This window comes from Thamnophis sirtalis, unplaced genomic scaffold, assembly GCF_051295495.1.
Source record: "Thamnophis sirtalis isolate CommonGarterSnake01/CBP01778 unplaced genomic scaffold, rThaSir2_p1.2 scaffold_7, whole genome shotgun sequence".
In the NCBI taxonomy this organism is placed as follows: domain Eukaryota; kingdom Metazoa; phylum Chordata; class Lepidosauria; order Squamata; family Natricidae; genus Thamnophis; species Thamnophis sirtalis.
This window is the reverse complement of record NW_028261387.1, coordinates 92510999-92538705: the sequence shown is the minus strand read 5'-3', so window position 1 is coordinate 92538705 and position 27707 is coordinate 92510999. Positions and strand designations below refer to the sequence as shown.

General features: G+C 46.4%; 1 protein-coding gene across 1 annotated transcript in view; it reads left to right on the top strand.

Annotated features, from left to right (window-relative positions):
* Window positions 1–26902, top strand: part of PRPF6 (pre-mRNA processing factor 6) — a 43268-nt gene extending 16366 nt beyond the window's left edge. Inside the window, exons 8-21 of the mRNA XM_087720873.1 lie at window positions 446–470; window positions 1216–1378; window positions 3995–4113; window positions 4428–4646; window positions 7810–7932; window positions 8754–8875; window positions 10389–10527; window positions 12035–12154; window positions 14852–15028; window positions 17275–17408; window positions 17770–17861; window positions 19573–19687; window positions 24278–24404; window positions 26202–26902. Coding sequence (XP_087576999.1) covers window positions 446–470; window positions 1216–1378; window positions 3995–4113; window positions 4428–4646; window positions 7810–7932; window positions 8754–8875; window positions 10389–10527; window positions 12035–12154; window positions 14852–15028; window positions 17275–17408; window positions 17770–17861; window positions 19573–19687; window positions 24278–24404; window positions 26202–26354 — 1828 coding nt within the window. The 3' untranslated portion in view covers window positions 26355–26902. The remainder of the gene's footprint in view (window positions 1–445; window positions 471–1215; window positions 1379–3994; window positions 4114–4427; window positions 4647–7809; window positions 7933–8753; window positions 8876–10388; window positions 10528–12034; window positions 12155–14851; window positions 15029–17274; window positions 17409–17769; window positions 17862–19572; window positions 19688–24277; window positions 24405–26201) is intronic.
* Window positions 26903–27707: the final 805 nt, after the last annotated feature.

The following is a 27707-nucleotide window of genomic DNA, read 5'->3' as shown; positions in this document are numbered from 1 at the left end:
GTGATTGGACACACAAGGAATTTGTCTTTGGTGCAGATGCTCTCAGTGTACATAAAAAGACAAGATACATTCATCAAGAATCACAAGGTACTTAATGATAGTCACAGGGTACAAATAAGCAATCAAATCATACTAGGAAACAATCAATATAAATTGTAAGGATACAAGCAACATGGTTACTGTCATGTGGGAGGAGATGGGCGATAGGAACGATGAGAAGATTAATAGTAATGGTAATGCAGACTTAGTAAACAGTTTGACAGTGGTGAGGGAATTATTTGTTTAGCAGAGTGATGGCATTCGGGGAGAAAACTGTCCTTGTGTCTAGTTGTTCTGGTGTGCAGAGCCCTATAGCGTCGTTTTGAGGGTAGGAGTTGAAACAATTTATGCCCAGGATGTGAGGGGTCTGTAGATATTTTCACGGCCCTCTTTTTGACTCCTGCAGTGTCCAGGTCCTCAATGGAAGTCAGGTTGGTACCCATTGTTTTTTCTGCACTTCTAATTATCCTCTGAAGTCTCTCTCTGTCTCGTTGGGTTGCAGAGCGAAACCAGACAGTTATGGAGGTGCAGATGAGGGACTCAATCATTGAAACGGTGTAGGGTTTCCTGCCTAAGCAGGGGGTTGGACTAGAAGACCTCCAAGGTACCTATACTGTTTCAGACAAATGGCTATCCAGCATCTTCTTAAAGACTTCCAGTGTTGGGGCATTCACAACTTCTTAAAGTTGCCACGGTTGGAGACCCCTGCTTTAAAGGACTTGGATCCCTTAACCCAGAGGTCGGCAACCTTAAACACTCAAAGAGCCACAAAGGTCCTAACTGGAAGCCCCCTATTCAATTCTGGAGTCGACCGGAAGTCCGGTTCCCCTATCATAGAGTCTCTTCTTAGTGTGGCATCCTTTTTCCTCTGCTGACCGGAAGTCCTGTTCCCCCACCATAGAGTCCCCTCCTAGCGTGGCGTCCTTTTTCCTCTCCTAACCGAAAGCCCTATCAATTGGGGAGCTGACCAGAAAACCCTCCCCTTGCCATAGAGTCTCCTTTTGGCGCACCCTGCTTCCCCCTCTTCCAAACCGGAAGCTCCTCTCAGTGCCGACTGCAACAGGGAGCCACAGCAGGAGGGATGAAAGAGCCACATGCGGCTCCAGAGCCGCAGTTTGCTGCCCCCTCCCTTAACCAATAAGCCACCAACTTCCTCTATTCCCTGCCTTTCTCCAGAGCGAAGACGTCTGGCTGGAAGCTGCGCGCTTGCAGCCCGGAGATACCGCCAAGGCCGTGGTGGCTCAGGCTGTCCGTCACCTCCCCCAGTCGGTCCGGATATACATCAGAGCCGCCGAGTTGGAGACGGATATTCGAGCCAAGAAGAGAGTCCTTCGGAAAGGTGAGACGGGGCCCATCGAGGAGAAACCTCGGTTGGTTTGGAAGGTGGTGCCTGCTTGCTACCTGGGAGAAGGACGGGGGAATTCTGGGAGTTGGAAGTCCACTCAAAGTGGCCGAGGTTGAGAAACACCCCCTTGATGGATTTTGAGATCTTTAAAGCCAGGGGAAGTTGCAAAATGCAGTTCGCCAGAAGCTCTGATGAGCACAGCTGGTAGGGAGGGATAGGATGGGAGATGCAGTTCAGTTAACACCCAGAGGACCAGGTGTGTACAGGTAGACCTGGATGACTGAAAATCTCTTGGTGTTATCTAATAAAATGAAATTCAATGGTGAAAAGAGGAAGGTTCTACATTTAGGCAACAAAAACGAAATGCACAGGTACAGTATAGGTGGTGCCTTGCTCAATAGCCTTAACTGTGGGAGGGATCTTGGAGTCCTAGTGGACAACCGTTTAAATAGGAGCCAGCCGTGTGCAGCAGCTGCCAAAAAAGCCAACACAGTTCTAGGCTGCATCACAGAGGGAGAGAATCAAGATCACGTGAAGTGTTAATGCCACTTTATAAGGCCTTGGGAAGGCCACACTTGGAATACAGCATTCAGTTTTGGTCGCCACAATGTAAAAAAGATGTGGAGACTCTAGAAAGAGTGCAGAGAAGAGCAACAAAGAGGATTAGGGGACTGGAGGCTAAAACATATGAAGAACGGTTGCAGGAACTGGGTATGTCTAGTTTAATGAAAAGAAGGACTAGGGGAGACATGATAGCAGTCTTCCAATATCTCAGGGGTTGCCACAAAGAAGAGGGAGTCAAGCTATTCTCCAAGGCACCTGAGGGTAGAACAAGAAGCAATGGACGGAAACTAATCAAGGAGAGAAGCAACTTAGAGTTAAGGAGAAATTTCCTGACAGTTACAACAATGAGTCAGTGGAACAGAAGTTGCCTCTAGATTTTGTGGATGCCCCAACACTGGAAGTTTTTAAGAAGATGTTGGATAACCATTTGTCTGAAGTGCTGTACTGTTCCCTGCCTAGACAGAGGGTTGGTCTAGAAGACCTCCAAAGTCCTTTCCAACTCTGTTATTCTATTCTATCCTATTCCTATTCTATCATCTCCATTTAACGACCCCAAAAGCCCCTGCAGGGTGGAGTCTGGGCAACTGAATGGTGCTAGCAGAGTGTTTCAATGGCCGGATGCCCTTCCTGTCGCCAATGCGGAATTTTGTTCAGAAGATATATTCTCAGTGTGCGCAGAGAGAGAAATACCGTATTTTTCAGAGTATAAGACACACCTTTTCCCCCCTAAAAGAGGGTGAAAATTTTGGTGCGCCTTATATACTGAATGTAGCCCCTCCCATCCACCGGCCCCCACCCTTTGGCCTCTGCCTCCCAGCAATTTACCTCCTTCCAGCAAAGGGGGGAAATGGGGCTTGCGGAGGCTGCGATAGGCTATAGCTAACCCTGCAGCCTGAAACAGCTGATGATCGGGAGGCCGCTTAAACTGAAAGTGAAACTTGCTGTTTGCTCCAGGCCACAAATAGCTGGGAGGCAGATATTTTTTTCTTGTGCTAATCAGGCTGTTTGCTTCAAGGAGGTAAGTTAATAACTATAAATGCCTCTAGAATGTTCAAATTGTTGGATTTATTTTTATTAACAGTCACTCACGCCCTCGTGACCTCAAGACTGGACTACTGCAATGCGCTCTACATGGGGCAGCCCTTGAAGAGTATTCGGAGACTTCAGCTTGTCCAGAATGCAGCCGCGCGAGCGATTGTGGGTGCGCCTCGGTACACCCACGTTACACCTATCCTCCGCGAGCTGCACTGGTTACCGATCGGTCTCCGGATACGCTTCAAGGCGCTAGTCGTCACTTATAAAGCCCTTCATGGTATTGGATCTGGGTACTTGAGAGACCACCTGCTGCCAATTACCTCCCACAGACCCATTAGATCTCACAGGGTTGGCCTCCTCCGGGTGCCATCTACCAGCCAATGCCATCTGGCTATTACCCAGAGGAGGGCCTTCTCTGTGGCAGCTCCGGCCCTCTGGAATGAACTCCCCGCAGGGATTTGGACCCTCACCTCTCTCCAGGCCTTCCGAAAAGCCGTTAAAACCTGGCTTTGCCGGCAGGCCTGGGGTTGATGAGTTCCCTCCCCTCTCGACTTGTATGGTTGTGCGACTGTTGCTTGCTTTTATTATTTGTATTTCGTTTTTATGTTCCCCTTTTTCCCCCTTGAATTGTTCGCCGCCCTGAGTCCTCCCGGAGAAGGGCGGCATACAAATAATAAAATTCTATTCTATTCTATTCTATTCTATTCTATTCTATTATTAGACACTCTGCAGCAACGCAAGCATTCATTGCACCTATCCGGCCCAGGGGCCATAGTTTGAGGACCCCTGATTTAGATAAAAAATGCAAATAAATGCATAAAACTTTTCCAAGGATCACCAGTGGTCCATGGACCACCAGTTGATGGCCGCTGTTCTACAGTGAGTCCCTTACATGCATGCTTCCAAGGTTTCTTTATTACATTTGTAAATTGCATTACACCTGGCAGCTTGGATATTATTCAATCTTGCATAAAGAAAAGCATCCCCCACACTCCTTTCTATTTCTCTTAGCACTGGAGCATGTCCCGAATTCCGTCCGCTTATGGAAAGCGGCTGTTGAATTAGAAGAACCGGAGGATGCCAGGATAATGCTGAGCCGGGCCGTGGAATGCTGTCCCACCAGCGTGGAAGTAAGTGGTCAAGTTTGGTTTTGTCCCCAGAGGGGTACGACCTATTCTCCAAAGCACCAAGAGGGCAGGACAAGAAATAGTGGATGATCATTAAAGAGAGATTCATCGTCGCAAGTAAAGCGTATATGGGAAGAGTTCTGATAAACTTAAATAGATTACATAGAAGTAAACAGGGGGAAAAGAGAATTGAACTTGAAGAAGAAATTAGAAAGAGAGAGCAGGAGTTAATTCTAAAACCAGGAGACAAAAAGGTTAAAGAAGCAATTGCCTTGGGTAGCCCTCACATCAAACTCTTTTCATTTCCTTTGTTCCAGCTGTGGCTCGCCCTGGCCAGGCTCGAGACCTACGAAAACGCTCGCAAGGTCTTAAACAAAGCCCGTGAGAACATCCCGACCGACCGGCACATCTGGATTACAGCTGCCAAGCTTGAGGAGGCCAACGGGAACACTCAGATGGTGGAGAAGATCATCGACCGAGCCATCACCTCCTTGAGGGCTAACGGGGTGGAAATCAACCGAGAACAGTGGATCCAGGTACCTGCCAAGGGGGATTTTTCTCTCTTCCAAAGCCTGACTTTTCTAACCTGGTGTCTTCCAGGCCTTTTGAAGTGAGGGGTCCCAAATTATCCCAAGGCACCATGTCTGGGAAAAGCTGTTTTAGATCATTATTTTTAATCACCGTAGTTTTCGGAGTATAAGACGCACCTTTTTCCCTCAAAAGAGAGGCTGAAAATCTGGGTGCGTCTTACACATCAAATACAGCATTTTTGTTGCCTCCCGAAGCTTTACCCCTTCACCAAAATGGCTGTGCATACCCAGAAAGCTCCTGGGGGCCAGGGAGGGCAGAAATGAGCAAAAAAGGACTGTTTTTTGCCCCCCCCCCAGCCCCCAGCAGCACACTATAAGCCTCCATAAGGCTATGCATGGAATTTTTTTGACAAAAAACGCGCCCGTTTTTGGAAAAATGGGCCGATTTCTGCTTGTTTTTGCCCCCTCCCCCTTGGAGCACTCTGCAAGCCCCTCCCCAAGGCTATTCATGCTTTTTTGGAAAAAAAAATCGGCCCGTTTTGGGGGAGGGTTGCAAAGTGTAAACACTTTTTTTTTCCTTTTGGAAAAAAACTCTTTAACTGATTGATGAGAATTGCATTGATCAAGTGCTGTGCCAGCAGAAACAAAGTCTTAGGTGCTGCAGATTGTCAGCGATTTCCTTCTCCAGCACATGGATAAATATACCTGGAAACATCTACCTACCTACCTATTCTCTCTCTCTCCCTACCTACCTATTGTATTTCTCTATCTCTCTCTAGCCCTCTACCTACCTACTTACCTATCCTCTGTCTCTCCCTATCTATCTACTGTATTTCTCTCTCTATTTCTCTCTCTCTACCTACTTACACACACTCTCTCTCTCCCTACCCATCTACTGTATTTCTCTCTATATATATCTCTTTCTATGTCTATCTCTCTATCCACCTACCTACCTACCTTAACTCTCTCCCTACCTACCTACTGTATTTCTCTCTCTCTCTTTCTCTCCTTCTCTATCTACCTACCTACTTTTTTTAAAAAAATTGCCTCTTCAAAACCTTGGTGCGTCTTATACGGTGCATCTTATACTCCAAAAAATACATCTTATACTCCAAAAAATACGGTATCCATTTCCTTTACCTCGCCTTTGTTATTTTTATACCTAATTCAAGGAAGTGAAGATGCCTAATACTCCTTCTGCCTCCTGTTTTTCCTCCACAACAACCCTGTGAGGTGGGTTGGGCTGAGAGAGAGAGAGAGGGAGGGAGGGACTGGCCCAAAGTCACCCAGCTGGCTTCCATGCCTAAGGCGGGACTAGAACTCACCGTCTCCTGGTGATTGGCCAAAAGTCACCCAGCATTTTCATGCCTAAAATGGAATATTATATGGGTTCAGTGTGGTTGCTATTATATGATCTGGAATAGCATAAACAGATGTGTAAAACCTATTGCAAAAAAGGTCTATCAGGTCCGGGTGCATTTCATAACATTTTTTGTGGCACTTTGGGCCACGAGAAATATATGAGTATGAATAAAGCAGAATATTTGTAACTCTGGGTTGAAATGATGTCTTCCAAACTTGGCTGTTTTCTCACAGATTTTTCATTACCCCAAACTATGATGTTACCTAGCTCGATTAATGAAACGCCTGCAAGAAAACAGCCAAGCTCAGAAAGCACGAAGAACTCTTCAAATATATGAATATTTTAGATGTTATGGATTGAAACAGGTGGCGCTCTGGAATTGAACAGAAATAGAGGGGAGAGATGGTTTGGATGTTCAAGAAAGGCAGATGAAAAACATAAAAAGCAGTAAAAGGGAATTTTTTTCCCTCCTGCTTCTTTCAGTTAGTGTTAAATATTTAATCGCTGCTACCCCGTGAACTAATGAAGCTCATGTATCTTGTCAGTGTTGATCATTGCTTTAATGCGAATTTTTAGAGAGGAAAGAATTTATTACGACTGGGGCTTTTCCCCCCCCATTGAAAATGAAAGATGCTTAGCAAGAATTACTGTGTTTTTCGGAGTATAAGATGCACCAACGTTTTAAAGAGTCATATTTTAAAAAAAAAGTTTTTGCACTCTGCGGACCTCCCAAAAATGGCCTGTTTTGGGGGAGAATGGGCCCGTTTTTTAAAGGCATGAATAGCCTTTAGGAGGCTTGTACAGTGCTCCCCCCCACCCGGAAAAACGAGCAAAAAACGGCCCATGGGTCCGTTTTTTGTTTAAAAAAATTGCATGCATAGCCTTTAGGAGGCTTATAGAGTGCTCCTGGGGGCTGGGGGGAGGCAAAATTGAGCAAAAAACCGGCCTGTTTCTTTCTTATTTCTGCCTTCCTCAGCCCCCAGGAGCACTCTGGAAGCCTCCTAAAGGCTCTGCATGGCCATTTTGATAAAGGGGGTGGGGTTTCAGGAGGCAAAAAAATGCTGTACTCAGTGTATAAGACGCACCCAGATTTTCAGCCTCTTTTTGAGGAAAAAAGGTGCATCTTATATTCTGAAAAATATGGTAGTACATTCCAACAACTCTTTGACTCAAAGCCTAAGCAAAAATTTCATTTTGACCCAATAATTTTCTTGGATGAGCAGTGAAATGTGTCAGTTTAATAAACTTTGGTCCAGTCACTGTAATTTAACCTCTTTAGATATTTAACTAAGCATATACTCTTACAAGACAGGGGTCTCCACCCTTGGTGACTTTAAGGCTTGTTCACTTAAACTCCCAGAATTCCTCAGCCCGCAAGAGGAATTCTGGGAGTTGAAGTCCACAAGTCTTAAAGTTGCCAAGGTTGGAGACCCCTGGGCTAGACTGAGGGGAAGTTGGGTCCTAGAGTCCCCTAAAGGAGGGGACAGGGGTCTCCACCCTTGGTGAACTTAAGACTTGTGGACTTCAACTCCCAGAATTCCTCAGCCAGCAAGAGGAATTCTGGGAGTTGAAGTCCACAAGTCTTAAACTTGCCACGGGCGGAGACCCCTGTTCTAAGATGCTTGGCTTCTCACCTCTGCTTGGGTGAAAATGCGGTGGGAAGGGGGCAGAGCAACCAGTTACGGGCCTTGCCAGATTAGGGGCAGTGGGGAAGCTCTCCAGAGGGTGAGACAAGGGTGTGTTTTTTGTGCGGAATTGCCCCTTTGTTGCCCTCAACTGAGGCCACATCGGAATGAATTTTTCCAGGATGCCGAAGAATGCGATAAAGCCGGAAGCGTGGCCACATGCCAAGCTATCATGAGAGCGGTGATCGGGATCGGGATCGAAGAGGAAGATCGCAAGCACACCTGGATGGAAGATGCTGATAGTGTAAGTACAAGGCCTCAGGTGGGAAGCTGAGGACAGGACCAAGAGGTAGAATAAGAGGTGGGACGTCACAGCCTGCCTCACTTGTTCCTTCCAGAAGCCACGGTGGCCCAGTGGTTAGAATAGCAGTATAGCAATAGCACTTAGACTTATATACCGCTTCACAGTACTTATACAAGCGGTTTACAGAGTCAGCCTATTCTCCTCCAACAATTTGCCTCCTCAGTTTACCTACCTTGGAAGGTTGGAGACTAAGTCAAATCTTGAGCCTGTGAGATTCGAAGTGCCAAATTGCAGGCAGCCGGCAGTCAGCAGAAGCAGCCGCCACCATGGCTCTTGAATGCAGTATTGCAGGCTGCTCTGCTCACTGCCAGGAGTTCACTGCTTGGGAACAGGTTCCAGCTGTTCTTCTGCCCCACTGATGTCCAACTCGGAAGGCAGCTGATAACTGTCGGACAGCCCTGGCCCCCTCTCTGCCTCCGACACAGAGCCCTCCTCAGAGCCTTCCCCAGACTCCAGGACTGCCCATCTTCCTCCCCAACCCCCTCACTGTCCGAATCTGCTGGCCACTGGCGGGCCACAACAATAAATATGAACCAGCGGTCAAGCATCTGAATGTAAAATTAGATGACCCTGGGGATGTTGCAGCTGTCATAAGCGTGAAAAAAACAGTCACGAGTCCCTTGTTTCGGTGCTGTTGGAGCTTCGAACGTTCCCTCAATGAACCGTTGTAAGTCAAGGACTGCCTCTATAAATCAGATTATGAGAGAGCTCGCTGAAAACAGCTTCCTTGACCCGTGTTCTTTCTTTCCCCTCCCCTGTAGTGTGTGGCGCACAATGCCTTGGAGTGTGCCAGGGCGATTTACGCATACGCCTTGCAAGTTTTCCCCAGCAAGAAGAGCGTCTGGTTAAGAGCGGCTTATTTTGAGAAGAATCACGGAACGAGGTACGTCCCCATGTGCCGTTTCACAAATATTCCTCCAGGAAGCTGGCTGTGGCAGTGGTTCCGGCGATGGCTTTCGCTTCACTTGTTCCCACTGGAGCAGAACAGGGGTGTTTTTCCTTTGGTTTTGTTTTTAAAAGGCAAAAATGCTCCTGGCGAATTATGGCCTGTCCATAATTGAAGCTTTCTCCACTGTCACTTTCTTGGCCCTTCTGGATGGCCAAAACAATCTCTTTTTGGACATCGCCCACAAGGTTCTGGACATGAAAAGGCCTCCTACGAATGCCTGTGGTGCACCTTTTAAAAATTGCACACAGGTAACCAATTTCATTGTATTTATTTTGTACAATGGCAATAAAGGCTATACTAATCTTTGATGTACCAGCAGAATCGAGCCCCAAATTTCTCTTGCAAAGAGAAAAGTTGACACATTGCAAGGGGGATAAACTAATATTGCTGCAATATTATCATCATTCAATCAGGGAGGATAATGTGTATATATATATATATATATATATATATATATATATATATATATATATATATATATATATATATATATATATATATATATATATATATATATATATATATATATATATATATATATATATATAAACACATACACACATACACACATACACATACATACATACTCATCTGGCCTGCGGGCTAGGAGTTTAAATATTCTACTCCCCCTCCCCACCTGAAAAGAACTCTGTTCCAACTGCCAATTGCCTTATATTAACATGCTCTGATGCTACCCCTCTCCTAAATTGGAAGTGGGCATGGCCAGCACGTTGACTCATCTGGCTTGCGGGCTGGGAGTTTAGACATTCTGCTCCCCCTCCCCACCTGAAAAGAACTCTGTTCCAACTGCCAGTTGCCTTATATTAACACGTGCAGAGGTTACCCATCCGCTAAATTGGAAGTGGGTGTGGCCAGCACGTGACTCATCTGGCCTGCGGGCTGGGAGTTTAGACATTCTACTCCCCCTCCCCACCTGAAAAGAACTCTGTTCCAACTGCCAATTGCCTTATATTAACATGCTCTGATGCTAAGGAGTTACCCATTCTACATTAATTTTCAAGCTTTTAAGTGTCAACGTATCAAGGCTGATCCTAACTACTCATTAATTTTCAAACTTAATTTATCAAGCCCGATCACATAGTTTTGTCGTGCAGCACGGGTATCCAGGCAGGTGATAACTGTCGGACAGCCCTAGCCCCCTCTCTGCCTCTGACACAGAGCCCTCATCAGAGCCTTCCCCAGACTCCAGGACTGGCCCATCTTCCTCCCCAACCTCCTCACTGTCCGACTCTGCTGCCAGCTCTGATGGCCGCTGGCAGGTCACAGCACATAAGTCAATTTTTTCAGTGCTGTTGTACTCTTTGAACAGTCACTGAAGTAAGTTGTAAGTTGGGGACTACCTGTATTGCCTCTTTAAATTTAAAATCATAGGTTAGATGTCCGGACGTTTGCCTTCTAATCTCCTTGGGCTGCTGTCTACTTTCAGGGAATCTTTGGAAGCTCTCTTGCAAAGGGCGGTGGCTCACTGTCCCAAGGCTGAAGTCTTGTGGCTCATGGGGGCCAAATCCAAATGGTTGGCTGGAGACGTCCCTGCGGCCAGGAGCATCCTGGCGTTGGCTTTCCAGGTGAGCACGCACGGCGGCCTTCATTGGGGTCCTTCCCTTTTGTCGTGATCGCTTTAGAACATGGGGCAAAATATTTCTAGCAGTATTTCTCAGTCTTGGCAACTTGAAGAGGTGGTGTGAAGGTTCTGACAGATGCCCTAATTAACTCACGAGTCTCCGAGCCAAGTTTCAAGAGAAAACTATCTCGTTTTTCGGAATATAAGACGCACCTCCCCCCCAAAAAAGGGTGAAAATCTGGGTGCGTCTTATACACTGAATACAGAAGTTTTGCCCCTCCCCCCCAAAAAACCCCTGCCCTCTTTACAAAATGGACATGCAGAGGGTTTGGGAGACTTGCAAAGAGCTCCTGGGGGCTGGGGAGGGGAAAAAACGAGGGAAAAACGGACTGTTTTTGCAGAGGTGTAGAGACAAAGGATGACCTTGGCTTTCTAGAAAGGATTTTGTTATGGCTACATAGCATCTAACTCCTTATTATTCCCCCTCCCAATTCCCCACTAATGAAACAGCATAGTAGAATAGAATATTAGTGTGGCAGCCCAAAAGGAACTGGCTGTAGGCCTGACACTTAGATGTTACCTTAACAACTTTTAGGTTCTTGGTTAGGACCCGAACTGTTAAGTTTTTACCAGTCCCAGACTATGAATCGAATTGAAGATTAAGTAATCATAACAATAACAAAAATAAATAAATGAAGGAAGGAAGGTGATTAAATATATTAAGCATCAAGGACCCCACAGTTCAGCCCTTCTCCTGCTTCCTAATCTGGTGCCTTAACCATTGGATCATTGGAAGAGAGAAAAAGAGAAGGAGAGAGGGTAGGAAGGAGAAGAAAGAGGGTAGGAGTAGGGGAGAAGTAAGGGAAGGAAGAAGGGAAAGGAGAGGAGGAAGGAAGGAAGTAGAAAAGGAAGGGAGGGAGAAAAGGAAAGAAAGAGAAAATAAGGTGGTGTCATAGCAGGTGTGAAGGATGGTAAACAAAGCATTCCAAATTATACCTTATAACCTTTTAAATGGAATAATAATAATAAAAGAATGGCAAAGAAAAAGAATAACTATGTGAATGTATACCTATAACTGTATGTAAGAGAATAAATGACAGTAAAAATATAAAGCATAATATAGGTAAACAATACTTGATCATAAGTAGCTAAGTATAAATGAATAAAGAAATGGATATAAAAATGGATAATGAATAACGAGATTATGAACGCAAGATAGAAATGTATAGAAGGGAAAACACTAACTGCAAAGAAACCAATTCGGAACTGCTGTATGATATACGATGGAACTTATTGTTCCTATGTTGTTTTTAAGTTATGTGTTTGTTTCTGTTGATGTGTTTATGTGTTTAAAATAATAATAATAATAAAAAAAAAAACATTGGACCAAACTGGCTCTCGTGCTGTTAACAATAGAAGAGAAGTGGAGGATTCAGTCTGTTGCATACAATTGAGGAAATGGGATTTTTCTGATCTCTTTTCCATTCTGCCTCTGCGACTTATATTTTCAGGCCAATCCCAACAGCGAAGAGATTTGGCTGGCTGCCGTGAAGTTGGAATCCGAAAACAACGAATACGAACGAGCGAGGCGTTTGTTGGCCAAGGCCCGTAGCAGCGCCCCAACGGCTAGAGTAAGTCCACTCTGCTTGGAGAACGCAAATCTGTTGAAAGGAACTCAGCCGTTAACGCATAAAGCTGTAGTTTTCAGCTCATGTATTTGGTTCAGCGTATGCCAACCTCTGCCTTTTCTAGCAGTATGGACTTCAACTCCCAGAATTCTTATCAATGGCCATGCAGTCATGTCTAAGGCGGGACTGCAACTCACAGTCTCCTGGTGATTGGATTAAAGTCACCCAGCCGGCTTTCATGCCTAAGGCGGGACTAGAATTCATAGTCACCTGGTGATTGGCCCAAAGTCTCCCAGCTGGCTTTCATGGCTAAGGCGGGACTAGAATTCATAGTCATCTGATGATTGGTCCAAAGTCTCCCAGCCGGCTTTCATGCCTAAGGCGGGACTAGAATTCATAGTCATCTGATGATTGGTCCAAAGTCTCCCAGCCAGCTTTCATGCCTAAGGCGGGACTAGAATTCATAGTCACCTGGTGATTGGCCCAAAGTCTCCCAGCCGGCTTTCATGCCTAAGGCGGGACTAGAATTCATAGTCACCTGGTGATTGGTCCAAAGTCTCCCAACCGGCTTTCATGCCTAAGGCGGGACTAGAATTCATAGTCACCTGGTGATTGGCCCAAAGTCTCCCAGCCGGCTTTCATGCCTAAGGCGGGACTAGAATTCATAGTCACCTGGTGATTGGCCCAAAGTCTCCCAGCCGGCTTTCATGCCTAAGGCGGGACTAGAATTCATAGTCACCTGGTGATTGGCCCAAAGTCTCCCAGCCGGCTTTCGTGCCTAAGGCGGGACTAGAATTCATAGTCACCTGGTGATTGGCCCAAAGTCTCCCAGCCGGCTTTCATGCCTAAGGCGGGACTCGAACTCATAGTCACCTAGTGATTCGCCCAAAATCAACTAATTGGCTTCCATGGCTAAGGCAGGACTAGAACTCAAAGTTACCTTAATGTTACCTTAATCACTAGAGCAAATTAACTCCCATGCCATAACTATTACAATTATTTTGTTATTTTACAAATTGGTAGTTCATTTTTTCTCATTTCCGCCCCATAACATTGCTAAGTAGATAAAATCCATACTATTGCTAATAATCTTACCGTTTCTTTTCCTTTCTAAGAGCCCCAGGGGTAGGTTAGGAGCAACTTGAAACAAGCTGCTATGCTATTACAGTCAGGGGTGGGCTTCAAACTTTTTAGCAACGGGTTCTCTGCCTGGTTGCTGGGTGGGCATGGCCATGGTGGGTGTGGCCTAGTCGGCTTCCTGCACCATGGGGGAGGGTGGCGTTTTCCCCCTGGGATCCAGAAGCTTTTCTCAAGCCTCCGGGAGGGTGAAAAGGGCTTCCCCAGGCTCCAGAGGCCCTCGAGAGGCCAGAAATGGGCCTTTTTCTGGCCTTCCTGAACTTTCAGTACGCCCGTTTTTCACCCTCCCCAAACTTCCCGTAGCCCGTTTTTCACCCTCCCCAAACTTCCCGTAGCCCGTTTTTCACCCTCCCCAAACTTCCAGTGGGCCCGTTTTTCATTCTTCCCAAACTTCCCGTAGGCCTGTTTTTCACCCTCCCCAAACTTCCAGTGGGCCCGTTTTTCACCCTCCCCAAACTTCCTGTAGGCCTGTTTTTCACCCTCCCCAAACCTCCAGTAGGCCTGTTTTTAACCCTCCCCAAACTTCCAGTGGGCCCGTTTTTCACCCTCCCCAAACTTCAGTGGGCCTGTTTTTCACCCTCACCAAACTTCCCGTAGGCCTGTTTTTCACCCTCCCCAAACTTCCCGTAGGTCCGTTTTTCACCCTCCCCAAACTTCCCGTAGCCCGTTTTTCACCCTCCCCAAACTTCCAGTGGGCCCGTTTTTCATCCTTCCCAAACTTCAGTGGGCCTGTTTTTCACCCTCACCAAACTTCCCGTAGGCCTGTTTTTCACACTCCCCAAACCTCCAGTAGGCCTGTTTTTAACCCTCCCCAAACTTCCCGTAGACCCATTTTTCACCCTCCCCAAACTTCCAGTGGGCCCGTTTTTCACCCTCCCCAAACTTCCAGTGGGCCCGTTTTTCATCCTTCCCAAACTTCAGTGGGCCTGTTTTTCACCCTCCCCAAACTTCCCGTAGGTCCGTTTTTCACCCTCCCCAAACTTCCCGTAGCCCGTTTTTCACCCTCCCCAAACTTCCAGTGGGCCCGTTTTTCATCCTTCCCAAACTTCAGTGGGCCTGTTTTTCACCCTCACCAAACTTCCCGTAGGCCTGTTTTTCACACTCCCCAAACCTCCAGTAGGCCTGTTTTTAACCCTCCCCAAACTTCCCGTAGACCCATTTTTCACCCTCCCCAAACTTCCAGTGGGCCCATTTTTCACCCTCCCCAAACTTCCGGGACACCCATTTTTCACTCTCCCTGAGCCTTCGTGTGTGCCCTGCACTTACCCTGCATCCAAAACAGGCCGCGTGGGGGCTTCTGGGAGGGGCGGGGTGGGCATGGCCAGCCAGGAGTGGGATTTGGGGGTTCTCCGAACTGTACAGAATCTTAGCTAGAGGTTCCCCTGAATCCCTGTGAACCCCCAGCAGCCCGCCACTGATTACAGTCAGCGTAGTTGAGTAGACCCTGTTCGGCACAGTGGTCGTCCCGAAAACCTCTGGTGGGCGTTTGGGTGGACCTAAAATGTCTTGGAAGGTGGGGATACTCCTGGATTTGTGTCGAAGGTCCTTGCTTCTTGTTTCCAGGTCTTTATGAAGTCCGTCAAACTCGAGTGGGTGCTCGGGAATATTGCCGCGGCGCAGGAACTCTGCGAGGAGGCCCTGAAGCATTATGAAGACTTCCCCAAGCTCTGGATGATGAAAGGGCAGATCGAAGAGCAGGAGGAGCTGATCGAAAAAGCCCGGGATGCTTATAACCAAGGAGTAAGACTCTCTAGTTTTCTAAAAAAAGACCGCAGGCTGTCTCAAAATGTATTTGTCTCTGTGTGTGGGGTAGTAGAATAGAATAGAATTTTATGTGAGAGGGATCTTGGAGTCCTAAGGGACAACTATTTAAAAAGGAGCCAGCCGTGTGCAGCAGCTGCCAAAAAAGCCAACACAGTTCTAGGCTGCATAAACAGAGGGAGAGAATCAAGATCACGTGAAGGGTTAATACCACTTTATAAGGCCTTGGTAAGGCCACACTTGGAATATTTGCATTCAGTTTTGGTCGCCACGATGTAGAAAAGATGTGGAGACTCTAGAAAGAGTGCAGAGAAGAGCAAAAAAGAGGATTAGAAGACTGGAGGCTAAAACATATGAAGAACGGTTGCAGGAACTGGGTATGTCTAGTTTAATGAAAAGAAGGACTAGGGGAGATGTGATAGCAGTCTTCCAATATCTCAGGGGTTGCCCCAAAGAAGAGGGAGTCCAACTATTCTCCAAAGCGCCAGAAGGCAGGAGAAGAAGCAATGTGTGGAAACTATTCAAGGAGAGAAGCAACTTAGACCTAAGGAGAAATTTCCTGACAGAATCAGTGGATCAACTTGCCTCCAGAAGTTGTGGGTACTTCATCACTGGAAGCTTTCCAGAAGAGATTGGAGAACTATTTATGTGAAAAGGTATAGGTTTTCCTATAGGGGGTTGGAGTGGAAGACCTCCAAAGTCCCCTCCAACTCTGTTATTCTATATTCTTCGAAGGAAAATATTTACAAAACCTGTGCTTGATAGGCCAAATCACAATCACAAATGTAATTGCAAAAGTGCACCCAAAAATCACTATGTTTTATAACAGAATAACAGTTTGAAGGGATCTTGGAGGTACAATGCAATAGCAGAGTTGGAAGGGACCTTGGAGGTCTTCTAGTCCAACCCCCTGCTCAGTCAGGAAACCCTATACCTTTTCAGACAAATTGTTGTCTGACATCTTCTTAAAAACTTCCAGTGTTGGGGCATTCATAATGTCTGGAGGCAAATTATGTTCCACTGATTCATTGTTCTCACTGTCAGGAAGTTTCTCCTCAGTTCTAAGTTGCTTCTCTCCTTGATTAGTTTCCGCCCATTGCTTCTTGTTCTGCCCTCAGGTGCTTTGGAGAATAGTTTGACTCCCTCTTCTTTGTGGAAACCCCTGAGATATTGGAAAACTGCTATCACGTCACCCCTGGTCCTTCTTTTCATTAAACTAGACATAGCTAGTCCTTTAGCGAATGTAGCAGTCATAAAGCAAACACAGTGGTTATTGAGAGAACACCATGGCCATTAAGTGAAACCACTGCCCACAGTGAGCGAGTTTTATTTTTTTGCCAGAAAGTGGAAATAATAAGACAATCTCCTACATTGAGGAATCACTGCAGTTATGAAGTTAGTAACTTGATTGTTAAGCGTAGCTTCCCCAATGACTTTGCTCGTCCGAAGGTCGCAAAAGTTGATCACATGATCCCAAGAGTCTGCAACTGTCATACATCTGAGCCCGCGTCTGAATGTTGATCACATGACCATGCAACTTATGAAAAATGGGCATAAGTCACCCCCCCCCCCAGATCCCTTGTAACTTCTGTCACTAAAGAAATGATGGAAATGTTCTGACCGAGGCTTCCCCAGCAGCACTAAGCCGAGTCCTCGTCCCGATAAATCCCTTTTATTTAATTTACAGCGAATTCCTCTCCAGCCAAGTCTTTCCTCTCCCACAGCCTTTCAAGATAGTTCCCAATTACTGACCTTTATCAGGCTTGGTGACTGCCAGGCCGATATCTTTCAGATGCCACAATACTTGGCAAGAATGCAGGAACGAACTAATGGTCTCCTGCGAACTCCATTCCCCTTTCGCTCCTCTTTTATTCCCTCTGGGAGGGGCCATTCACCGTCCACCTGTGGCCTTACTCCCAAGTCAACCTCTGTTCCTTAGTTGTTCCTTTCGTCTGGCCACTCTGTCCTTGTGCACACTGGGAACAGGCTCCAGCTGTTCTTCTGCCCCACTGATGTCCGACTCTGAAGACAGCAAATAGCTGTCAGACGGCCCTGGCCCCCTCACAGAGCCCTCATCGGAGCCTTCCCCAGACTCCAGGACTGGCCCATCTTCCTCCCCAACCTCCTCACTGTCCGAATCTGCTGCCAGCTCTGCTGGACAGCCACAACAGGTAAGTCAAGAACTCCCTGTACAACATTTTCCCTCCGTCTTTGCTTCCCAACAGCTGAAAAAATGCCCCGGTTCCATCCCCCTTTGGCTCCTGCTGTCCAGGCTGGAGGAGAAAGTCGGTCAGCTCACCCGGGCCAGAGCCATCCTGGAGAAATCTCGTCTGAAGAATCCCAAGAACCAAGATTTGTGGTAAGGAGGAAAGTCTTATCAATGAAGCTGTGGCAGACGCTCTTTGAATGAAATGCAATAATAGATGATTAACGGAGGGCTTTGAAGTTTAACTTTCATGTTGATTGACCTGTGAAGGAGTCCCTTTTACTCCGCTGGTTGTTGTTGACTCTCGGGTGTGGGTCTCCAACCTTGGCAACTTTAAACCTGGCGGACTGAAAACAGTTTACAAAAGCTAAAACTGTTTTTCAAACTTGACCCCTTTAAGATGGGTGGACTTCAACTCCCAGAATTCCCCAGCCAGCATCTTATGGAGGTTGGCCGAAAGCCTTGCTCTCTTCCACCTTTGCTAGCTAAAACCTGGTGCTTCTTCCTACTGTAGGCTGGAATCGGTGCGGTTGGAGTACAGAGCTGGGCTGAAGAACATCGCAAACACCTTGATGGCCAAAGCACTGCAGGAGTGTCCCAATTCAGGTACGGAAAACGTCATTCCGATTTTGCAACTTTGCTCAACCCCAAACTTGGAACCCAGATGGCTTCCTCTCTGGAGACAAAATACTGTGGGGGTAAGACACCCATAAAACCCCTCAAGGGGTGTGTTCCGTTAAGATGCAGCCTGTTGTGCCTTACAATGGCTTCTACTATACTGCTGTAAAATGGCTTCTACCGTACAGTGCAGTGGAGTTGCCATGGTAACGGATTCATGGTACTCCACAGGGGGGCTCCATCTGGTAAGGGGGAAAATCCAACATTAGAAATTATGTTTGGTCCGGGATTATTTTTGAGGACAAAGGTATGGATTAGGATAAATCAATACCCGGGCAACGCCAGGTTATCAGATAGTTAACAATAAAATGTTAACACCACTTTATAAGGTCTTGGTAAGGCCACATTTGAAATACTGCATTCAGTTTTGGTCACCACGATGTAGAAAAGATGTGGAGACTCTAGAAAGAGTGCAGAGAAGAGCAACAAAGAGGATTAGGGGACTGGAGGCTAAACCATATAGAGATTGGTTTCAGGAACTGGGTATGTCTAGTTTAATGAAAAGAAGGACTAGGGGAGAGAGGATAGCAGTCTTCCAATATCTCAGGAGTTGCCACAAAGAAGAGGGAGTCAAACTATTCTCCAAGGCACCTGAGGGTAGAACAAGAAGCAATGGGTGGAAACTAATCAAGGAGAGAAGCAACTTAGAACTGAGGAGAAATTTCCTGACAGTTAGAACAATTAATCAGTGGAACAACTTGCCTCCAGAAGTTGTGAATGCTCCAACACTGGAAGCTTTTAAGAAGAGATTGGACAACCATTTGTCTGAAGTGGTGTAGGGTTTCCTGCCTAATCAGGGGGTTGGACTAGAAAACCTCCAAGGTCCCTTTCAATTCTGTTATTCTCTTTTCTTCTACTCTCGTCTCTACTCTACTCTCTTCTACTCTACTTTATTCCTTATTCCATTCCATTCCATTATACTCTATTATATTTTCTATTCTAATTCTATATTCTAATTCTATTCTACTCTATTCTACTCTATAAAACTCTAGTCCTTATTCCATTCCATTCTATTATACTCTACTCTCTATTCTATTTTCTCTTCTAATTCTATATTCTATATTCTATATTCTATATTCTAATTCTAATTCTATTCTACTCCACTCCACTCTACCCTACTCTACTCTACTCCTTATTCCATTCCATTCAATTATACTCTTCGCTACTCTATTATATTTTCTATTCTAATTTTATTCTACTCTACCCTACTCTACCCTACCCTACCCTACTCTACTCTACTCCTTATTCCATTCCATTCAATTATACTCTTCTCTACTCTATTATATTTTCTATTCTAATTTTATTCTACTCTACTCTACTCTGCAATACTCTACAATACTCTATTCTGTTTCTTATTCTATTCCATTCCATTATACTCTACTCTCTTCTATTTTCAATTCTAATTCTATATTCATATTCTACTCTACTCAATTCCTTTTCCATTTTAAAATAAAAGGACAGGTAGTTCTCAACACAGCACCACAATGTGGCCTGCCTATTACAATTATAGGTTGTATCGATTGTAAAAGATGCCGTGGCTGACAAATTACGATTCCCTTGACCGTGGCTAACCGGATGGGGCAAATTCCCCATGACCCCTCCTGGGTCAGTTTTGACTTCTGCCTCTTCTGCCTTTTAGGAATTCTGTGGTCGGAAGCCATCTTTTTAGAAGCCAGACCTCAACGTAAGACCAAGAGCGTGGACGCCCTGAAGAAGTGTGAACACGATCCTCACGTCCTCCTGGCCGTAGCCAAGTAAGTCATTTTTTTTCCCCATTTTATTTGACATTTATAGGCCGCCCTTTTCCCTGAGGGGACTCAGGGCGGCTTACAATTTGTAGGAAGGGAGTGCAAGACAAAACACAAAAAGAAAATGTGGAGTATAATAAAATAAAACAATAAAACACAACATTCATTCAGCATTCGGGTGGGGCGAGATTAGGGTCTTATCCCCAGGCCTGACGGGATAGCCAGAACTTGAGGGCTGTGCAGAAGGTCTGGACGGTGGTGAGGGTACGAATCTCCATGGGGAGATCGTTCCAAAGCGTCGGAGCTGCTACTGAGAAGGCTCTCCTCCGCGTAGTCGCCAGTCGGCACTGACTGGTGGATGGAATTCGGAGGAGGCCTACTCTATGCGATCTGATGGGACGAAGGGAGGTAATCGGCAGAAGGCGGTCTCTCAAATAGTCAGATCCACTACCATGGAGGGCTTTATGAATGGTAAGTAGCACCTTGAAGCGCACCCGGAGATCAACAGGTAGCCAGCGCAGCTCACGGAGGATCGGTGTTATGTGGGCGAACCGCGGTGCGCCCACGATCACTCGCGCGGCCGCATTCTGGACTAGCTGAAGTCGCCGGATGCTCTTCAAGGGCAGCCCCACGTAGAGCACATTGCAGTATTCCAGCCTAGAGATCAAGTCATCATGCCTGCTTATTTTAAGGAGGCTGAATATGCCCCCTCAAGCAGGTATTATTCCGGATGCACAGTCCAGAATCTCTCTTTAAAAAAAGGTCCAAAGGAATATTTGCAAAAGGCTGAGAGGCTAGGCCAGTGTTTCTCAACCTTGGCAGTTTAAAGGTGCGTGAACTTCAACTCCCAGAATTCCCCAGCTTTCCTACACAGGGCAGCTGGTTGGGCCACTTCACTGTTTCTCAGCCATGCCAACTGGAAGATGCCTGGACTTCAACTTCTGGCAATTGCTGGCTGGGGAATTCTGGGAGTTGAAGTCCACGCGTAAGAGATTAACAAGAGTTAGAAGGGACCCTGTAGGTTATCTAGCCCAACCCCCCCCCCCACTCAAGCAGGAGGCCCTACACCATTTCTGACAGATGGCAGTCCAGTCTCTTCTTGAAAGCCTCCAGGGATGAAGCTCCCACAACTTCTGAAGGCAACTTCTGTTCCATGGGTTGACTGTTCTCACTGTCAGGAAATTCCTCCTTGATCAGTTTCCCTCCGTTATTCCTTGTCTGGCCTTCCAGGTGCTTTAGAAAGCAGCTTAACCCCCTCCTCTCCGTGGCAGCCCCTCCAATATTGGAAGACTGCTCTCCTGTCTCCCCTGGTCCTTCTCTTCACTAGACCAGCCATGCCCAGTTCCTGCAAATGTTCTTCATATGTTTTAGCCTCCAGTCCCCTAAACATCCTGGTTGCTCTTCTCTGCACTTTTTCTAGAGTCTCAACCTCTTTTTTTATAATGCGGTGACCAAAACTGGATGCAGTACTCTAGGTGTGGCTTTATAGAGTGGTATTAGTACCTCACTTGGTCTTGATTGTATCCCTTTGTTAATGTAAGTTGGAATTCTGTTGGCTTTTTTAGCTGCCGCTGCACACTGCTGGCTCATATTTAGCTAGTTGTCCACTAAGACTCCCAAGATGCCTCTCCCAGTCATTGCTACTAAGCCTGGTTTCACCCAATCTGTATTTGGTTTTGGATTTTTTTTGCCTAAGTGTAAGACTTTTCATTTCTCTACATTGAATTTCATTTTGTTAGATAAGGCCCAGGGTTCAAGTCTGTCTAGATCCATCTGGATCTTGAGCCTATCTTCTAGGGCAGTGTTTCTCAACCTTGGCAACTTGAAGATGTCCGGACTTCAACTCCCAGAATTCCCCAGCCAGCGAATGCTGGCTGGGGAATTCTGGGAGTTGAAGTCCGGACATCTTCAAGTTGCCAAGGTTGAGAAACACTGTTCTAGGGTGTTGCCTATTCCTGCCAGCTTAGTATCATCAATCTTCCAGTTGTCAAGGTTGAGAGACACTGTAATAGATGAAAGTAAGCACGGGATAATTTAACACTAATTTTATTTTTGTAGTTTTTGCTGTTCTTCAGTTTAGTGTTCAGTTCTCTCTTCTCCATACTGAATCAGAAGGAACGGAGTTTGCGAGGCGGGGGAAAGAGAGAGAGGGGAGAGAGAGAGAAAGAAATAAGAAAGAGAAAGAGAGAGAAAGAGGAAAGAAAGAAAGAAAAAGAAAGAAAGAAAGAAAGAAAGAAAGAAAGAAAGAAAGAAAGAAAGGCTGTTTTACTATTTTGAAGACAAAAGAGAAGACAACACACAGGGCCCTTGGTCACTCTACCCATCCTTCTTCCTTTTCTGTGGATGAAAATGAAATAAAATAAAAATGCACACCAGGCAGCCTTTCGAAGGGGAAAGACTGCAGGGAAGGAAGGAAAAGGTGGGGTGGATTATTTTGAGAAAAGGAATCAGGCCATGTTGTGTAACACCTTTGATTAAAAAGGCAGCTCACGAAACCTTCAGTGGGAGGGAAGGGTTTTTTTTTTCCCCTTCAAGGGGTTGGACTAGAAGTCCTCCAAGGTCCCTTTCAACCCTATGTATTCTATGTTTTTTGCCGAGGGGAAAACATAAAAAACAAAAGGCAAAAGATGCTGAGACTCTGGAAAGAGTGCAGAGAAGAGCAACAAAGAGGATTAGGGGACTGGAGGCTAAAACATATGAAGAACGGTTGCAGGAACTGGGTATGTCTAGTTTAATGAAAAGAAGGACCAGGGGAGACATGATAGCAGTCTTTCAATATCTCAGGGGTTGCCACAAAGAAGAGGGAGTCAAGCTATTCTCCAAGGCATCTGAGTGTAGAACAAGAAGCAATGGGGGGAAACTAATCAAGGAGAGAAGCAACTTAGAACTGAAGAGGAATTTCCTGACAGTTAGAACAATTAATCAGTGGAACAGAAGTTGCCTCCAGAAGTTGTGAATGCCCCAAGACTTTAAGAAGATGCTGGATAGCCATTTGTCTGGAACGGTATAGGGTTTCCTGCCTAGGCAGGGGGTTGGACTAGAAGACCTCCAAGGTCCCTTCCAACTCTGCTATTTCATTGTATTGTGTTGTATTGAATTGGGAGTAAGGCTAGACATACAATACAATAGCAGAGTTGGAAGGGACCTTGGAGGTCTTCTAGTCCAACGTTTGCCAAAAAGGTTATGCGGAAATGTGACTTGTCGATGCTGCGCTCTGGAAAAGCCAAACGCCTGGCTTCTAGCGTACCCAACAATCAGCTGGCTGATGCACATGCGCATACTGCTTTTTGGCACTGCCACACGCGCAAATGGATCGTGCTCTGGAAAAGCAGAACGTCTGGTTTCTGGCACGGATGCACACCTGACACTCAGCTGGCCGGCACGTATGCACATGCCTGTTTTCGGCATTGCCACGCGTGCGAAGGACAGCTGATCGCCGTCCGCACATACACGCCAGACGCCCGGGAGACAAACAGGGCAAGGCCACGCGTGCCGGGTGACATATCTTCGCATGCCACTTTGGGCAGGCGTGCCGTAGGTTTGCCATTACGGGTACAAGGGTACAAGGTGGCGCAGTGGTTAAATGCAGCACTGCAGGCTACTGCTAGATCAGCAGGTCAGCGGTTCAAATCTCACCGGCTCAGGGTTGACTCAGCCTTCCATCCTTCCGAGGTGGGTAAAATGAGGACCCAGATTGTTGTTGGGGGCAATATGCTGACTCTCTGTAAACCGCTTAGAGAGGGCTGAAAGCCCTATGAAGCGGTATATAAGTCTACTGCTATTGCTATTGCTATTGCTATTGCTGTCTGAGCAGGGGGTTGGGCTAGAAGACCTCCAAGGGCCCTTCCGACTCTGCTATTCTGCTCCACCATCCTGTGTTCAGAGAGGCCCTTGTTACATTTCTGTTGGCTCAGAGCAGATTTTTATTATTTTTTGTTTGCAATTAAGCCTGAGTGGATCCTTTAGTCCTTTCCGTTCGGCTGGGGAACATTCCGGAGCATGCCGTGGGGTGCTTGGGGTAATGCCAGGGAGTCCCTCTTCGTTACCGTCCCTGACATCAGAACAGCACTCGTAGTCCTTTCCCATTATTTTAATGGGCACTCAATGTGCTCTCCGATCTCCTCCCGGCCCAGATCGACTGGGGGGGAAAATGGAACAAATAAATGGATATAAATAAGCAAAACAAAGAGTAGTATTTTTCGGAGTATAAGACGCACCTTCCCCCCCCAAAAGAGGGTGAAAATTTGGGTGCATCTTATACACTGAATGTAGCCCCACCCACCGGCCACAACCCTTTGGCCTCTGCCTCCCAGCAATTTACCTCTTCTATAAACTATAGCAATCCCTGCAGCCTGAAACAGCTGATGATCGGGAGAAATTGAAAGTGAAACTTGCTGTTTGCTCCTTATATTGTTGGGAGGCAATTCTCCTGGAGAATTCTGGGAGTTGAAGTCCACAAGTCTTAAAGTTGCCAACTTTGAAGACTTCTGCCTTATAGCAATCCCAATCAAATAGTCATCCTCGTCCAGACTCTTGTTTTGACCAGAAAAGATGTTCCTGGTCTCCTTATCTTGTCTTCTCCTTCCTTCCTTCCAGGTTGTTCTGGAGCGAACGTAAAATAACCAAGGCTCGGGAATGGTTCCATCGGACCGTGAAGATCGATTCGGACTTGGGAGATGCTTGGGCGTTCTTTTATAAATTTGAGCTTCAGCACGGCACCGAGGTAAGGAAAAGGCGGTGTAACTCTAACTAGGGACTTTATGGAGAGACTGTGCTCATCGGGGAGAGCTGGCTAGGTGACTTTGGGCCAATCACCAGGAGATGGTGAGTTCTAGTACCGCCTTAGGCACGAAAGTTACTGGGTATTTTGGGTCATTGGCCAGGACAGTGGGAGTTCTAGTCCCATTATGGGCATGAAAGCTAGTTGTCTGACTTTGGGCCAGTCACCAGGGGACGGTGAGTTCTAGTCTCACCTTAGGCATGGAAGCTGGCTAGTGACTTTGGGCCAATCACCAGGACATGATGAGTTCTAGTACCGCTTTAGGCATGAAAGCTAGTTGGCTGGTTTTGGGCCAGTCACCAGGTGACAATGAGTTCTAGTCCCGCCTTAGGCATGGAAGCCAGCTTGGTGACTTTGGGCCAATCACCAGGAGATGGTGAGTTCTAGTACCGCCTTAGGCACGAAAGCTACTGGGTATTTTGGGTCATTGGCCAAGACAGTGGGAGTTCTAGTCCCACCTTAGGCATGAAAGCTAGTTGTCTGACTTTGGGCCAGTCACCAGGTGACAGTGAGTTCTAGTCCCGCCTTAGGCATGGAAGCCAGCTGGGTAAACTAGCCAGTCACTCACTCATAGCCCAACCTACCTCACAGGGTGGTTGTTGTGGGGAAACTAGGAGTAGGAAGGAGTATTAGATATATTTACCCCCTTGATATTATCCGACATTATCTGACATATATTTGTGTGTGTGTGTGTATGTATATATGTATGTATGTATGTACGTATGTATGTATGTATATATATATATATATATATATATATATATATGTATGCATATATATATATATATGTGTGTGTGTAATGTAAGTATGTGTGTATATATATATATATGTATGTGTGTGTGTATGTATGGATATATAAATAAATAAAGGGAGACTAGTATAGATCTATTTATTTATCAGCATAAATATAACAAATGTAACAAAAAAGGCAACAGTAAAAAATATTGGGTTTCTGTCTGGATGGTCTCTTGTGACGAGCCGAAGACAGAGAGTGGAAGTGTGACCTTCCTCCCATATTTGGGCATACCAGGGGTTGTGACTTTAAATATATACCTCTCACCCTGGCTGGCTGATAAGGAGTCGAGCTCTGTAGCTCAATGGTTAACACATCTGCGTTAGAGGCAATAGAGCACAGGTTCGATTCCCAGCATGGGTATGGCTAGCTGATGAGAGCTAAATAGCTTGAAATAGATCTATACTAGTCTCCCTTTATTTATTTATCAGCATAAATATAACATATATATATATGTATGTATGTATGTATGTATGTATGTATGTACGTACGTACGTACGTACGTACGTACACACACAAAAATAAACGTGTGTGTGTGTTCCATTATAACTGTGGATCGCCTTGAGCAATTTCAACCAAACTTGGTACACAAATGACTTACTCTCTGGAAACAAATACTTTGGGGGTAAGTCACCCCTAAAACCTCTCAGGGTGTAGGTTTTGTTAAGATACAGCCTGTTGTGCCTTAAAATGGCTTCTACTGTACAGCATAGTGGAGTTGCCATGGTAACAGCTTCAAAGTACTCCACCATGGGGCTCCCTCTGGTAATCCGACATTAGAAATTACGTTTGGTCCAGACATTTGCCCCCTATAAATAAATACCCGGGTTAGCAACTAGTTACCTTATAAAGTAATAAAGGCAGGATAAAAATACAATTTCAAACATTATAAAACCCCGTACGGATAAAACAAGCTCCGCCTCCCCCTTTCTTTCATGCCGATGCAGGAACAGCAGGAAGAGGCGAGGAAGCGTTGCGAGAACGCCGAGCCGCGGCACGGGGAGCTCTGGTGCGAGGTCTCCAAGGACATCAGCAATTGGCAGAGCAAGATTGGCGAGATCCTGCTGCTGGTGGCCGCCAAGATCAAGAACACCTTCTAGGAAGAGGAGAGCCGCGGGATCAAAGGAGGCCTTGGGCCAAAAGGACCCTTCTTGGCTCTCCCCTCCTGCCCACAGCATCGGCCGAGAGAGAGAGCTGGGTAGCCTATTTGCCCCAGGCCATGTGCCACCCTGACAGCTGACCAGTCCCCAGGACAACGGACTGCCTGGGAGATGTTTTGTATAGCAGCTTCGCCCTTCTTGAGAGCGAACTCCAGGAACTCAATGGTCCCAGCTGACAGGCAGATGTTTCCCCTGCTGTCTGAAGTCCCCAGATGTTTGTTTGTTTTTCTCCCAATTCCTTTGAAAAGCTTCTGGCCGGTGGGCCCTCCCAGGGACCCAGAATGTTTTCTAATATTCAGCTTGCCTACTTAAATTCACAATCTGCTTCTCCCCTCCTCCTCCTCCTCTCCCTCCTCCTCCTCCTCTTCTTCTTCCCCCCTCCTGTTCTTCCTCCTCCGCCTCCTCTCCTTCTTGTTTTCCTCCTCCCCTCCTCTTCTTTTTCCTCCTCTTTCTCCTTCTCTTCTCCTCCTCCTCTTCTTTCTCTTCTTTTTCTTCCTCTTCCTCCTCTTCTTCCTCCTCTTCCTCCCCCTCTTCCTCCTCCTCCTCTCCCTCCTCCTCCTCTTCTTCTTCCCCCCTCCTGTTCTTCCTCCTCCGCCTCCTCTTCTTGTTTTCCTCCTCCCCTCTTCTTTTTTCTCCTCTTTCTCCTCCTCCTCTTCCTCCTCTTTTTCTTCCTCTTCTTCCTCCCCCTCTTCCTCCTCCTCCTCTTCCTCCTCTTCTTCCTCCCCTCTTCTTCTTCCCCCTCTTCCTCTTGTTCTCCTCTTCCTCTTCTTCCTCCTCCTCTTTTTCCTCTTCTTCCACCTCTCTCTCTTCTTCCTCCTCCCTCTCTTCTTCCTCCTCCCTCTCTTCTTCCTCCTCCCTCTCTTGTTCCTCCTCCCTCTCTTCTTCCTCCTCTTCTTCTTCCTCCTTTTCCTGTTCTTCCTCCTCCTCTTCCTCCTCCTCCTCCTCCACTTCTCGTTCTCCCCCTCTCTCTCCTCGCTATTTAAAGAGCGCCATCTATTTTTCTACCAGGAAAAAAAAAAACCCGCTGGGGGTTTAAAACCCCATTTTTTTGGTGCCCCATTCATTCTTCTATAGGAATCTTCTGCTAGGCATTGTATCTTCAAGAAGAGGACCAAGAACGGAGTCCCCCAACCCCCCCCTCCCAGACCGGTTAGAAAGCGGCACATCCTTCGAAACTCTGGTTGGAGGGAAAGTGGGATTGAGAACCAGGCAGGGGAAGCTTTCCAAGGCCATCTTGTCAAAAGGCTTTTTTTTGGGGGGGAAAAATTGAAATAAGGTACCGTTCTCACGGGT